This window comes from Diabrotica undecimpunctata, chromosome 9 (assembly GCF_040954645.1).
Source record: "Diabrotica undecimpunctata isolate CICGRU chromosome 9, icDiaUnde3, whole genome shotgun sequence".
In the NCBI taxonomy this organism is placed as follows: domain Eukaryota; kingdom Metazoa; phylum Arthropoda; class Insecta; order Coleoptera; family Chrysomelidae; genus Diabrotica; species Diabrotica undecimpunctata.
The window spans coordinates 86,484,700-86,500,216 of NC_092811.1; the positions used below are offsets into that span (position 1 = coordinate 86,484,700).

Here is a 15,517-nt window from a genome sequence, read left to right on the forward strand (position 1 = left end):
CAGAGTGGGAGGCGAGGGAAGGTCATCCACAAAGCGCCATGTCTTTGGCTGCTGTGAAACTAAACAACTCAGCAAGGACCACCGATTTGAAATAATGCAATTTAGTAGTTTTTATTTAAGTCTTGTGCTTAGTACATGAAAAGTAGGGACGTTAAATTGGTTTTGTTATTAAAAGCGTGGTGTTTTCAAAGAAGAAAATAGCAAAAAAAAACGATATTTTTTAATATTTCATGACCGCTTAAGGAAAGATATACGCGGTATAGCAAAACGGGATAAAATATTTTTCTGTTTTTAAAAAATTTCAAAAACAACCAATTTTTAAACTTTCCGACCAATGCGCGACCGGAAGAAATTAACGAATTTGAAAAATTCTTTTAGAAGTAAAGTAGTAAAAAGCAACTTTTCCGCGGTATAGAAACACGAAATAAAAAAAGGTTTTTTTGGCCCACATTAATATATATATATATATATATATATATATATATATATATATATATATATATATATATATATATATATATATATATATATATATATATATATATACAATTGATTGAAAATAAACAACTTCGAATAAAAAAATAAATCAACAAATATATATTTAAATAAAAGTGAAACAATATTTTATATTTTAATTATTAATGAGTATATAAACAATATGTCACACATCGTAGACATTAGACTCTTAGAATTAAATACATTTTTTATTCTCCAATTATTTTTCTATTAAGAAAAAAGTGGAAAACTATATTACTTATGTAATAAATATTATAATTTTTGTATCAAAAATATTTTTGTATAAAATATTTCCTACATGAATAAAAATTAAAAATTGTTGTTTTTAATAAAAATTATGAACCATAATTTGTTAAAAATAAATATTTTTTTTATTTTTTATTGCCTATAGAGGGCCGTTTGGAATACCTCCAGCAATACTGTTGTTCGGCTAGCTCTTTTAGTTCGTTTCTTTTCACCTTTCCAGAGGGTGTTAGAGGTATACTATCTATAAACATTACTCCCCCTCGTAGCCTTTGCTTATCTTGCACTCTTTCTTCAATATACTTCGCAATATCTTCTTCGGTTACTTTTCCTTTGTATTCATTTTCCAGAACTACTATAGCCATAGGATGATCGCCGTCTTCTTCATGTTTTCTCCCTAAAATATGGTTCTACTTGTTACCAATTATTATAATTTATACTTATAAATAAAATAATAGTATGTACAAAATATCAACTATGCAAAAATCAATAAAACATGCAACCGAAATATTTGTTACTTTGGTGGTAAATAAGAATAAGGATGGGAGCTTTATGGCGTAAATGTTATCAGTCATATATTCTTTAATGACGTCTTCCAACCATTAAAGATATGTAAAAGGGAAACAGATTGAAATCAAAAAACATTATTAGACAACTGTTCGCTATCCACGTAGACATCATCGCTAACCTACTGAAAGAGGTGTTTAAAATTTTGAACTGTCAAAATTTAGGAATAAGTTAAATATTGTGTTCATACGGTATTAAAGCTAATTAAAGATTGACGTTTAATCTTCGGTTTTACTGCAACTATTTAACGACTAAAGGGATAGTTCTTGAGGGGAAAATTGGATACTAACTTGTGTATGTATATGGATATAATCCATATACAATTGATCTTTAATCTAATTTACTGCGGATTAAGAATTTGTAAATATTTAGTAGCTGTGTTGTGTCTGCGCCCCAGTTATGACTTGCTAGTGCTTTAAGAATTATATCCATAATACTGTCTAGAAGGCTAACTCCATATGCAGAGGAAATAATAGGCGACTACCAAAGCGGATTCAGACCGGGAAGGTCGACCGTAGACCAGATATTCGTTCTACGCCAGGTGTTGGAAAAAAACTGGGAATTCAACCGCGATGTACACCAAATCTTCGTGGACTTTAAACAAGCTTACGATTCTGTTAGCAGAGAAGCATTTTGGGAGATCATGGTAGAAATGGGAGTACCTGGAAAGCTGGTACGATTAGCACAGGTGAGCACAGAGAACGCTTCCTCACGGATCAGAATTGTCAGCACCACGTCGGAATTCCTCATTGACACCGGGCTTAGACAAGGAGATTCTCCCGCCCCCCTGCTATTTAATTTTGCACTGGAACATGCGGCAAGGAAAGCTCAACCACAACTGACAAACTGGTTTGCCGCACAAGGATCAAAAATACTATTGGCGTTTGCGGATGACGTGGACACAATTGCACAATCCACCAGAGATGCAAAAGAAGTTTTTACCCTATTCGAAAACGGAGCCAAAGAAGTTGGTCTGAAGGTCAACGAGGACAAGACCAAGTACATGGTGGTTACGAAGAACCCAAGACCAAGGGTAAGACAAAACGTAACAATCAATGAATACAACGTTGAAGTCGTCAAAGAATTCAAGTACCTGGGAGCGATCATAACATCTGAAAATAAATATGAAAAGATCCACTTGGAAACTAAGTTCCTGTAGCTGGCTGTATACCATGTATCACAAAAAAATTTTTATTTCAAAATTTTTAGTAACGGCTTGACTTACGTGGGACTTTAAGAAAACATAAAAAATGCATAGATACTACCTGAATATTGCCGAACCGAAAACGTGAAGTTCTTTCATCAGTGTTTAGTTTTATTCCTTCAACCACTATAGTAAGCCATGTGCCAAAAAAGTAAAGCCCTTATATTACTTTTCAATGTGCATCATAATAATTCTATTGCAACAAGCAAAAAATCAGAGATAATTCTTCTTTCTTTCTCCCCTTCCTTTTACCCTAACAGGGTGTCGGAAAATTATCAGAGACAATTCATTTCTATAATAAATCAAAATCAGGAGTTGATGCCTTAGATGCAAAATGTGCGTCATATTCGGTGTCCAGAATAACCAACCGTTGGCCAATGACATTTTTTGCTATATCAAATATTACAGGTATTAATTTTAGAGTACTGTAATAATTTGCATCCAACGGTCAAGAAATAAACCGATGGCCAACAAAAAGGTGGCCTTAAAAGTGCTCATCCTCATTAGCACTTTAAGTCGCTATAGAAATAAGGAGACAATGGAGAATGGAAAGTACCCAGACTATACCTACCTATTATTCACTCTACTACGGGAGTCATTCCGAAGAACTTCGTAAAAAACATAAAACAGATGGATCTTAGTGAACATTCTAATAAAACTATGCAGAAAGCTAATTTTCGACGTCCAGATACGTAAGAAACTTTTAAGGAGATACTTCAGCGAACCATGTGACCTATGATTCGATAACACGGAAAGAGTCTCCCACCAGAGCCCAATCTTTTGATACTGTAGATATCTGTGATAAGTGAATTTTCCCCTTAGATAGAGTGTGAGCCGTTTGGCTTCATCTGGATTTAAGAATTAAAAAATATCCCAATACTCATTCAATAAGGAAGATCCAAATTGCCGAATGTAGTTTTCCGAAGTAATGCAAGATTTATGTAATCAAAATCTACGTTTTATTGGTCAAATCCGTTTTTGATGAAGCAACATTTTCTCTACATAGTACAGTGAATTGGCAAATCTGCAGATATTGAAGAGAATTCTCATTTATTGACTGAAGCATACGAACCAAACGCACTTTTACCTGCCCTACAGACATTTTCCCAAATGGAAATGGTCGTAATTTACCAAATAAAAACATATGGTTTCAGCAAGACAGTGCATTTCCGCACTTTGCGATTCCTATTCGTGTTTTTTTAATTAGATATTTTTCTAGAAGATGAATTGGTAGATAAGAAACAATAGAGTAGTTTCCAAAATCTACAGACCTTTCACCGCTTGATTTTTTTCAATGGGGTTACTTAAAATCAAAAGCTCACATCAATCGACCACAAAATTTAAAATATCTAAAAAATTAAATTATATTGCAAATTCGTTATCGTTATATAACCACAGAAGTTTTCGACAATATTTAAGAAGATAGACGTCTTCTAGGCGGGAACTAGGCCGGAACTCGGCCAATAAGTGGCACATTCTCGTAAAGTTTTTTCCAAAGTATATTTGTTAATATAACTTTAATCGTTAATATTTACTTTTAAAGTGGTGTTTATTTTTACATACCTATCACCACAGATTGTCGCACAGCAGGATGATGTGACAATTCTAGTTCCAAAATTGCAGGCGGAATATGCCAACCTCTATACTTAAGCATTTCTTTCACCCTATCTACTACGTAGAAGTTGCAATTTTCATCATATTTAACGACATCGCCAGTTCTGAACCATCCATCTTTGTCGTACCTATTGCTACAGTCTCTTTGATAATAGCAATTCATTACCGTTTTCGCTTTGATAAGAAGTTCTCCGGGTTGATTTGCTCCAAGGATCTCATCGGTTTCTGGGTCCACAACCTGAAAAAGACATAGTGTTTATACCTAATTGTTATTTTCAAAACATATTTCCATTTAATACTTTTTTGTAGTTTCTAATGAAAGCTTATTCATTCATTGTAAAGCTAAATTGTGAAAAATATGAAAGGGATACAAAAGACGAAAATACCGCTCAGTTGAAGCAGCTAAGTAATATTAAAATCAAAATTGTGTTGTTCGTTGTATTATTAATATTTTTTGCTTAATTCGAAAGTGAAACAATAATAAAATCAATATGGAGTATATATTTATTAGGTTATCTTTATATCAAAGGACAATACATCAGCAGTTTATCCATGCAAATACTTTGTTTGTATAAGGCATAGGGTCTGCTATAAATAATCATCATCATTGGTGCTACAGCCCCATAAAAGAGCCTCGACCTTCCCAAGTCTATTACGCCAGTCAGTTCTATCCATTGCCAACTGTTGCTAGTTTGCTGCACCTATTTATCTACCATCCTCATCTATACCATCCCTCCATCTGAGTTTTGGCCTACCCCTACTTCTACTTCCCACAGGTTGTGACATAAGGATTCTTCTAGGAGTGTTGTTCTGCTGTGATCTTGCCAGATGTCCTGCCCATCTTAGTCTTCCTATTTTTATAAAGGATACTACGTCTTTACCACTAAAATATGTTTATATCTGTGATATACCTCGTAGTTGTACCTCCTTCTCCAAACATCATTTTCACAGATGCCACCGAATATTCTTCTCAGGATCCTTCGTTCAAATATAAGCAGAAGATTTTCATAATAAATATTTAGGGATTCTACAGTATTCACTGCCTTCCCTCGCTCAACCGTTTCCATCTCTCCCTGTTGTTCCATTCTCCATCGTTTAGTCCTCTCTTACTCATGGCGTCGTCTACTTCGTTCCTCCAGGATTTTCAGGGTCGTCCTCTTTTCCTCCTTCCTATGGGGCTCCATTCGGTTATTCTCTTTATCCATCTGCTGTCGCTAGTTCTCCTTACATGTCCATACCACTTTAGTCTTTTTTGTTCTATATATGTTAGTATGTCTGTTTCTATTGATGTTCTTTGCTTTATTTCGTCATTACTTCTCCTATCCATTCTTGTTACTCTGCATCATCTTCGCAGGCATTCCATCTCTGTTGCTACTATCTTACTACCGTTTTTCTTGTTTATGATCCAATTTTCAGCCCCATATGTCATAATACTTCGCACTAATGTTTTATAAATCTGCGTTTTTGTCTTCATATTTAGGTGTCTACCCCACCATACTGAGTTAAGTTGTCGGATTGCTGTTCTTGTTTGTCCTAATCTTTGTGTAATTTCTTCCTCTGTTGTTGCCTTTTTCGTGATTATAAACCCCAGGTATTTGAATTTATCCTTTCCTTTGATTGTTACGTTGTCATCAATCTGTAGATCTTCTATGTCTTCTTCACTTGTAGATAGGTACTCTGATTTCGCGGGGTTAATATCTAGGCCAACCTTGGTATATTCTTCTTGTAGTTTCTTCATCATGTAGCTGAGGTCGTCTTGATCTTATGCAATCACTACTTGATCGTCTGCAAAACTTAACGTATATAGGTATTCGTTCCGTACCGGTACTCCCATGCCTTCGCATTTTCTTTTCCATGTAGTCAAGGCTTTCTCTAAGTATATTTTAAATAGGGTTGGAGATGTGGAACAACCCTGCAGGAGCCTTTTTGTTGTGGTGAAGTCTCCTATGATTCTTGTTCCCATTTTAATGGACACTTTATTTTCTTTATACAGAGCTTTTGTAGCTTCTATGAGTTCCGTCTGTATTTCTAATTTTTATACAACACTGGTTGTATAAAGGTTTTGTATATGGTTATTTTTGTTTTTTTGGCCTACGTTTCTGCTTCTTATATGTCTACTCAGTCCAAAATAGCATTTGTTTGCAAGGATTATTCTTCGCTTCATTTCTTCCGTCATGATGTTCTCCTTGGTGATCAGGGAGCCTAACTATGTGAATTTGTTCACCACTTCAAAGGTAGAGTTATCAACCGTGAATTGGTGGCCGATGTTTCTGGCTCTATTATTGGGTGTTGATGCCATTATCTTAGTTTTCTTCTCATTTACTTGCAGGCCCATATTTTTTGAGGCGTTTGACAAGGTGGTATACTGGTGCTATAAAGAATATTAAGGTAAAATTTTAAAAATATGTATAATTTTCGTCAAAATATTAAATAGGCACATAAAATTTTGATCACATTTTAAATGATAGTATTTTTTTTAAATTACCTAAATACAAACATCAATTTTCTAAACTAAGTACCACTATATGGGTATTAGGTTTTGTATTTAACTTCTTGACGAAAATTATACATATTTTTAAAATTCAACCTTGTATTATTCATACTAGACTTTAAATAAGATACTTTTTTGAGGTGAGGATGTTAAGTGGCTTCTAAAAATATAAAAAATTATAGAGTACTCTATTAAAAATAAGGATGATGTGACTATGCTTGCATGATTCGCACAGTACATTTAAATTTATGCTTAAAAAGCGCGCAATTGAATTTAAAGTAAGGACACAAATAATTTTATTACATAAGTGGTTTCCACACTGTATAATTTCAATATACAGTGATACCTCGATATAAGAACGCCCTAATATGCGAGTGTTTTGAGATACGAGCCACGGAGCGAACGATATTTTGCTTTGAGATAAGAGCAAGATTTGAGATACGAGGAATCGGTTTATATTCAAATTCATACCTCTTATTTGAGTACTTCTAATTTGCTTTGTGAATAAAAGGTAGTTTTAGGTAATAGATCTTTACGGCCTCGCCATAAAAATCATTTTACGGGTCTGTACATGACTATTACTTGGACCGACAATTAAATGGTCATTGTAAGTTAAATTCGACAAAAATTCGGATTCTAATACTAACCATATTACACTCTCGATGTAGGTGTAATTTACACTGTAAATTTTTACTGTTGACCTCAGTCTGTCTGCTTTGCTTGTTTCCCTCATTTTCGAAGTATTGTTGATAAGTTGGGTTCACGTTTTATGCTTTTTGTATATTACAATATTATACTTTTTTTTTACAACCATGGGTTGAAGAAGAAGATGATGTCTATTGAACTAAAACGTAAACTCATTGAAAAACATGAGCAAGGTGTACAAGTAACTGACGTAGCGAGAATGTACGGGCGTACCACATCAATGATATGCACTGTACTTAAACGAAAGGAGGTGATAAATGGTATAATGCCAGCTAAGGGCGTTACGATAATTTTTAAGCTACAGACTTCTCTCCATGAAAAGATCTAGAAACTACTAATGGTGTGGTTGACAGAGAAGTAGCTTCAAGGAGGAACCTTAATACAAAGCATCATATGTGAGAAGGCCCGAGCAATTTACGAAGATTTGCTGAAGCAGATCCCACACACTTCCACAAATGATGAATCGGAAGACTCGTTTAAAGATAGGCGGGGCTGGTTTGACAACTTTAGAAAAAGGACCGGCATTCACTCCGTCATCAGTCATGGTGAGGCAGCAAGTTCGGATGTGAAAGCAGCGGAGGTCCGAACTGATAGAAGCCAAAGGATACATCCCCCCACAAGTGTTCAACTGTGACGAGACAGGGCTTTTCTGGAAAAAGATACCGAATAGGACTTACATAACGGCAGAGGAGAAGACGATGCCAGATCACAAACCTATGAAACATAGATTAACTCTACTAGTTTGCGCCAATGCGAGTGTCGAGTGTAAAATCAAACCTCTTCTAGTGTACCATTCAGAAAATCCCAGTGCCTTAAAGTCACATAAGATTAAAAAAAAAACTGCCAGTTATGTGGAGGGCAAATCCAAAGGCGTGGGTTACCAGGAAATTGTTTGTGGAATGGATAAATCTGGTTTTTGCCGCTTCTGTTAAAAAATATCTACAGCAAATGTACCTACTCATGCAAATCCATCTTGTCCTCGATAATGCCCTTTCTCACCAACCAAATCTCGAAGATGATTTACTCCAAGAGTTCAAGTTTATAAAGATTCTCTACCTACCAGCTAATATCACTCCTATCTTACAGCCCATGGATCAGCAAGTTATTTCTAATTTTAAGAAGTTGTATACCAAGCATATTTTTCGGCGTTGCTTTAAGGTAACACGAAAATTACCCTTCGAGAGTTCTGGAAGTACTACTTTAACATAGTAATATGTCTAAGAATTATTGAGCAGGCCTGGCTAGGTATTACAAGGACCTTAACCTCTGCATGGAAGAAGCTGTGGCCTGAAGCTATAGATGAAAGGGCCTACGAAGGACTGGAACCCGAAGTGTCAGTGGTAGATGACATTGTTTCTCTTGGAAAATCTATGGGTCTGGAGGTGGATGAAAGAGATGTGAACGAACTTGTCGAGAAACAGTCTCAGGAGCTCACAACCCAGGAGTTAGACAAACTACATTCGCAGCAGCGCAATATTCTGAAAGGGAGGAAGAAACAAACCTCTTTGGACAGTTTTTTTAAACGATCTGCACATGAAAATCTTCCGTAAGCACTTCACTTTTTCTTATGTTTTTACAGAATATGTATATATTTTTTGTTACTTATAAATAAATGTTTCTTTTTTTAAATACATTTTTCCTATTTAAAAACAATTAACAAAAAGAACTAACGTGTTTTTTTGGAGACTGGAACGGATTAATGACATGTCAGTTAATTTCAATGGGAAAAATTGTTTTGACATACGAGCAAGATTCGGGAACGAATTACACTCGTATGTCGAGGTACCACTGTACTGTAATTTTCCACACTTTGAATTTTATTAAGGAGCTTTTAAAAATATTAAAATATACAGGGTGTTTTATAAAAAAAAGCTTTTGGACTATTCTAGGCTTGCGTGAGTCATTCTGCACATTTAAATTTATGTTTAAAAAGCCCATACATATTTTCATAATATATAAAAGTCGACGGATCCCAGCGTTTTTATAATATTTTTAACAAGGACAGCAATAATTTTACTCCATATAAATGTCAAGAAAATTAATAATTTAAAAAATATATTATATAATTTACCTTATACCATATGCCTCTAAGTGGTAAACCAACGATGTCTGGATTACTCTTATATAATTCTCTTTGCGTTTTATGATGAACTTGAAAACTTGTCAAAATTCCAGCCTCAGTTTGTCCGTAAGTAGGGATAATATCAGTCTCAGGTAACAACTCTTGAAGAGCAAATATCTTCTCCTTAGACAATACAGCACCGCCGGTAGTTATTCTTACTAAGGTATCACAGGTTGTATCTGCTGGTTTACCATTTTTAACTAGTTCTGTTACTTGGAATGGACTTAGAAATACACCAAAAACCTAAAACATAAATAGAATTAGGATAACCTTTCCTAGGAAAGAGTTCAAGAGAAAATTCACATATTTTAGGATAAATATGTTATACACAAAAAGAATATCACTCTTGTACCTGCTATTATCTGTATAATCTTTAAGTAATCTTTATTAGATCATAATATGTAATAACATAATAACATTTGTTTTAAATTCTCTGGTAGACAATTGTAAAATTTGGGCCCTATGTAACCAACATATCTTTGGAGTATGAATTTATTACATTTCGGTAAAATATCTAGATTGATGGGCATGATCCGTTTATTATTATCTTTTTTTCATGTATATGTATAAGGGCTTTGTAACAGAATAATTTACGTACAGTTAAAAATTCACTTTCATTATATAACAGCTCACTACAATATCTTAAATTTTTCCCATAAATAATTCTAATTAGCCACTTTTGAATAATGTTTATATGATGCAAGTAATTATTCTGTATTCCACCCCATCCTTAAAGGCCATAGGTAAGTTGAGATTGTAGAAGTACATAATAGAGAGTTTTTGTGCAAGCAAATACGTATACGTAACGTATCTTTTTGACATATAAGCATGCGCATTAATGGTTGAACTAACGTATCTAGATACGTATTACCTAACGTAACGGGCTGGTACGTTACGTTCATACGCATCCCTATCGAGCCGAAGGTAACCGAATGCGCAAGGGAATCTTACCCGATTACCAAAATTTCAACATCCACATTTCATAAGCACACGTGGTACTTGTATGTTTACATTTGTGGTTACGTATATTTGTTTTGATTTTTATAAATAATGGAAAGCAGTAGAAAACGACTTCACTTCAGCAATGAAGATGATTTGTTCTTGTTGAAGGAAGTTGTAGGCAAGAACCCTTACGACCATCCAGAAAGGTGGAATTTAATTCCAAAGCGAAAAATATTTTTAATTGTATCAAAATTAAAGCGGCCGTATAGTCGTGCAAGATGTGGAGAAGAAGGGCATCTTCTATGTATTCGTCTTCTTCATCATCAATAAAGGCACCTACATTTAATATCGCGTCCATGTCAAAAATTATAAAAAATATTTGTTATTTATTTTGAATATCAAAAATAGGGTTAAATGACAAGGACAAGACTGGCACTGACAATTTATTAGTTAATCACTAATTCGGTGAGGGCAACACCATCGTTACGTTACGTGCAGAACAAAAACTATCAATTTAACGTTCATCTTCTTCGATACGTTAGTTCTTTACGTATAGGGAGATACGTTACGTTAGGTAGTTACAAAAACTCCCTAATATCTATAATCTAATAATCTTAAATGAGTTAAATTCTTAAATTCATAAAAATTGTTTTAAAAATTTGAATCTTGATAGTAGCCCTCTAAATTTAACTACTATATTATTTGCCCATCGTAAATGTTTATCAATTATTATACCTAGATATTTATCTTGTATGTATACGTGGGTCGCCCATGGTCCGCATGTTTTATTTTTCCAAAGTACGATTGGGAGACACTCGACTGGGCCCAAACATAACTTCGAACTAAATTCTGCTGTGCGCATAATTGTCTTTTCCGGATTTTTGAAATCGGCGGTACTAATGAGACATTATTATGAACCGATGTTAGTTACTTTATACTTTTTCGCGATAAATCTAGATATTTTTTTTTATTTTTCCTAATAGCAGTGGAAGAAAAGAATAAAACAATATTGAAATGGTTAAGCACAAACAAAGAAGAGACACGAGAAAAACACAGAGATCAAATGCAAAAGACCAAGAAATTATTTAAATCGAAAAAAAAAAATAAGAAAGTAGAACAAATTGTGAATGAGATAGAAGCAGAAAATAAAAGACACAGCTCAAAACCATTGTACCAATACTTAAAGTAACCGAAAACGGACAGCTAATATAGCTATAGAAGCAGAAAAGTGGCAGAAGTATTTCAAAGAAATATATCAAGAAACGGATAGAGAAGAAGAAAGAGAAACAATAATAAACACGGAATAAGATGAAGAATAATTGACCTGTACAGCGGAAGGAGACGAAAAATGTGCAGAGCTTATGAAAATACGGTGGTGAGGCACTATACAGACAGATTTATGAACCAGTACAGAATATATGGAACAAAGAAATAATGCCTGAAGAATAGAAGAAGGGAATTAGAGTAACAATCCCACAACAAGGAGACCATAGAATATGCAAAAACTACCGAGCAATTAATTTACTGAATGAAACATATAAAGTAATGACTGGTATAATTAGAGACAGACTAACAATATAATATACAGAAAGCATAGGGGATTACCAGTACGGTTTTAGAAAAGGAAGATCCACGATAGACGCTATACATGTGCTAAAACAAGTGATAGAGAAAACATACGCGTACAACGGAGAAACACACATACTTTTCCTAGACTTTAAACAGGCGTTTGACAAACTAAACGAAAGAAAAATGATTCAAGACTTACAAGAGAGGATTATACCGAATAAAATTATACACTTATAAGAGTAATAGAAATGACAATGTGAGTTTCCCATGTAATAATAGGCACCGGAAGAGAAAGAACAGAAGTAATAAAAATAAAAAATGGAGTAAGACAAGAAGATGCGATCATAAGTACAAATAATAGGATATGCGGACGATATAACCATAGTAGCAACAGATAAAGAGGCATTAAAGAAAACCTTTCAAGAAATATAAAACGAAGCCAAACTAAGAGGATTGGAAATAAATGAAAATAAAACAAAATACATTAACGTAAGTAAGAAAAAGAAGACACAAATGGCAGAACTGACAATAGATGCACACGGTTTCGAAGAGGTTGAAACATTATATTTGGGAGTAGTAGTCAACAGAAGAAATGAAAGGATAGTTATTAAAAGACGAATTCAATCGGAAAATACAGCGTTTTATATAAATAAAAAAATGTTAAGAGATAAGAAGAAAAGCCTAAATATAAAAATAAAAATCTACAAAACGACCATAAGACCAATAGTAGAATATGCTGCAGAAACATTTACATTAACAGCAAGAGAAGAAAAGCAATTGAAAGTTTTTGAGAGAAAGATGAATAGATCAGAAGAATACTGTGACCAAAGAGGGAAAACGAAGAGGATGCAAGGCAATGGATGAATCACGAAATACAAGAATTAATGGGTTAAGAGAACATAGTTCGAGCAATAAAAGCACAAAGAATTTGATATTATGGACACATAATGAGAAGAGAACAAAGCAATCCGTTAAGAGATATAACGACATGGATACCACCAGGTAAAAGAACCAGAGGTAGACGTAAAATGAAGTGGAGATAACAAATGGAAGAAGACCTAAGGAGTATGGAAATTAGAAATATAGAAACGTTAATCAAAGAGAGAGAAGAATGGAGAAAAGTAGTGAAAACAGCGAAGTTACACCAGAAACTGTAAAACCAAACCCAGAATGGGATGATTCCTAACACAAAAAGGATCTTCAAGTGAAAACAGCTTTAGCTTCTTCGGGAGCGTGTAGCTTATATATATATATATATATATATATATATATATATATATATATATATATATATATATATATATATATATATATATATAGCATCTTTAAAAAAACCCTACAAATTGTTTTCGTAAGTATGAACCCTGTTGGTTTGTTTACTTATATTTTAAAATCTTTTTTATTTGTAGTGAACTGATGATGCTTTTAAAAATAAAAGCGAAACGTATTCTAATAAAGCAATAAAGTAGTTGACGTCTTTTATTTGCCAATTATTGACCGATAAAACCTCTGCTATTCAACCATTGAATATATTCCAAATTTAATCAACGGTCGTATTTTTTACTATGTCTACATATACAGAGGGATTCTTCGTGACCATCAGACGAAACTATGGCCTAAACTGTACGATACTACTGAAGAGATGAAGCAAACTGAACGAGAAGTTAGCGAGAACCGAAGCAAAAAAGACTTTTTTAATCCAATGCAGGAAGACAAAGAAATACCCACGCTTTATTAGTGATCGCACCGACCACCTTATGCAGTCTACGAAGAGCTGATTTCATCAACATGCAGGTGAGAGCACGATTATTGAACTTCCATATTTCGTCCGTACATTCCGATATAGCATTCATTCATCGACAAATGTCAAACATATTCATCCAACTTGAACATCTTCTTCCCTCCGCCATTTTGGATCAATATGAATCTTCCCTAATCAGAAAATATAACTTCTTTCTACAGAAATCTCTATCTCATCTCCAAAACAAATTAAACAAGCTTGGGACCACTCCGTTCAATCTCTTACCATTTCACGAGAAATGGATAAAAAATCTCACAGACATCCAAATGCCCAACAACGTCCTTAAACTTCTTTCTCTCGGACCAAAGTTCGGATTACAACCCTCAATCAAGGACTACTCCGTATGTAATTTCGTAGCTGACATAGAAAACATACTATCTCAGTCTGAAACCAATGACCTTCTTGAATTAAGATCATCTGCCAATAACATTCTCACTAACTTTTCGCATAAACCTTCCAACGCCAAAACCGATTTTGATCTTATTTATGAACAAGCGTCCACTTTTTAAAAAAAACACCCTGACCTAATGGTATTAACTAGTGATAAAGGTAATGCCACAGTCCTTATGATGAGAGAGCAATATATAAACCTGAGCCAGCAACTCCTAGATGATAGCAAATACTATCAACCACTTCTTCGCAATCGTACTTCAACCTACACCAACAAAATCAACCGATATATCACTGAACTAAAAAACAAAAAAATTATTGACGAGAAACTAGCCAAATCCCTCCATAATTACAATGGCTATGCTCCTAGATTTTACTGTCTCCCCAAAATTCATAAGCCACAACTAAGTATGCGACCCATATTATCGTCAATAAATGCTCCGAACACAAATATAGCCCAATTCCTCACGAACATTCTGTCACAAGCATACAATTATGACAATGACTTCAACATAACAGATTCTTTCCAGTTCAGTGAATTTATTAATAATTATCAACTACCCAGAGGCTTTGTCTTAGTAAGTTTTGACGTAGTATCCTTGTTCACAAACCTTCCACTTTCCAGTGTACTAACCTCTCTCCATAACCATTGGAATCAAATCCAACCCCACAGTCCGATATCTTGGGAAACTTTTTCCGAATTATTAAAATTAATTTTTGACACCAATTATTTAATTTTCAACGACAAATATTATCGGCAAATTTTTGGAACTCCTATGGGATCCACGATTTCTCCGATTCTAGTCAACTTTGTACTAGATGATCTTATTAATGAGAGTATCAAGAAGTTAGATTTCCAGGTTCCCTTTGTAAAACGGTATGTCGACGATCTTATTTTAGCAACCCCGTCTGATAAGGCGGTTGACACCTTATCAGTTTTTAACTGCTTTGATCCTCACCTACAATTTACATGTGAATTTGAGGTTGATAACAGTATCCCGTTTTTAGATATGCGAATCATTCGCACACCTGATAACAGATTAGTCACTACCTGGTACAGAAAAGAAATGGCTAGCAACCGTTTCTTAAATTACCATTCGACACACCCAATCAGATACAAACTTAACCTGGTACAAGCCCTCAGCCTTAGAGTACACATGTTGACACACCCGCTATACAAAGAAGAATCTCTTAATCTACTGAAGTCCATTCTCATAGATAACTCCTATCCGGCATCCTTCATCAATAAATTTCTATATTCCAAAAGCTATGGGCAGTCCATTACCGAAACACCCAATGGGCTAACATTAGCGTCCATATCTAACAAAATACAGATTAATAAGTCCCCCCTCA

General features: G+C 34.3%; 1 protein-coding gene across 1 annotated transcript in view; it reads right to left on the reverse strand.

The window, feature by feature from the left end:
• Positions 1-574: 574 nt before the first annotated feature.
• The window catches only part of LOC140450225 (luciferin 4-monooxygenase-like), a 101,138-nt gene continuing 86,195 nt past the window's right edge, over positions 575-15,517 (reverse strand). Inside the window, exons 4-6 of the mRNA XM_072543730.1 lie at positions 9,412-9,705; positions 4,094-4,382; positions 575-1,156 (exon numbers count right to left, since the gene is read on the reverse strand). Of these exons, the coding sequence (XP_072399831.1) occupies positions 888-1,156; positions 4,094-4,382; positions 9,412-9,705 (852 nt within the window). The 3' untranslated portion in view covers positions 575-887. The remainder of the gene's footprint in view (positions 1,157-4,093; positions 4,383-9,411; positions 9,706-15,517) is intronic.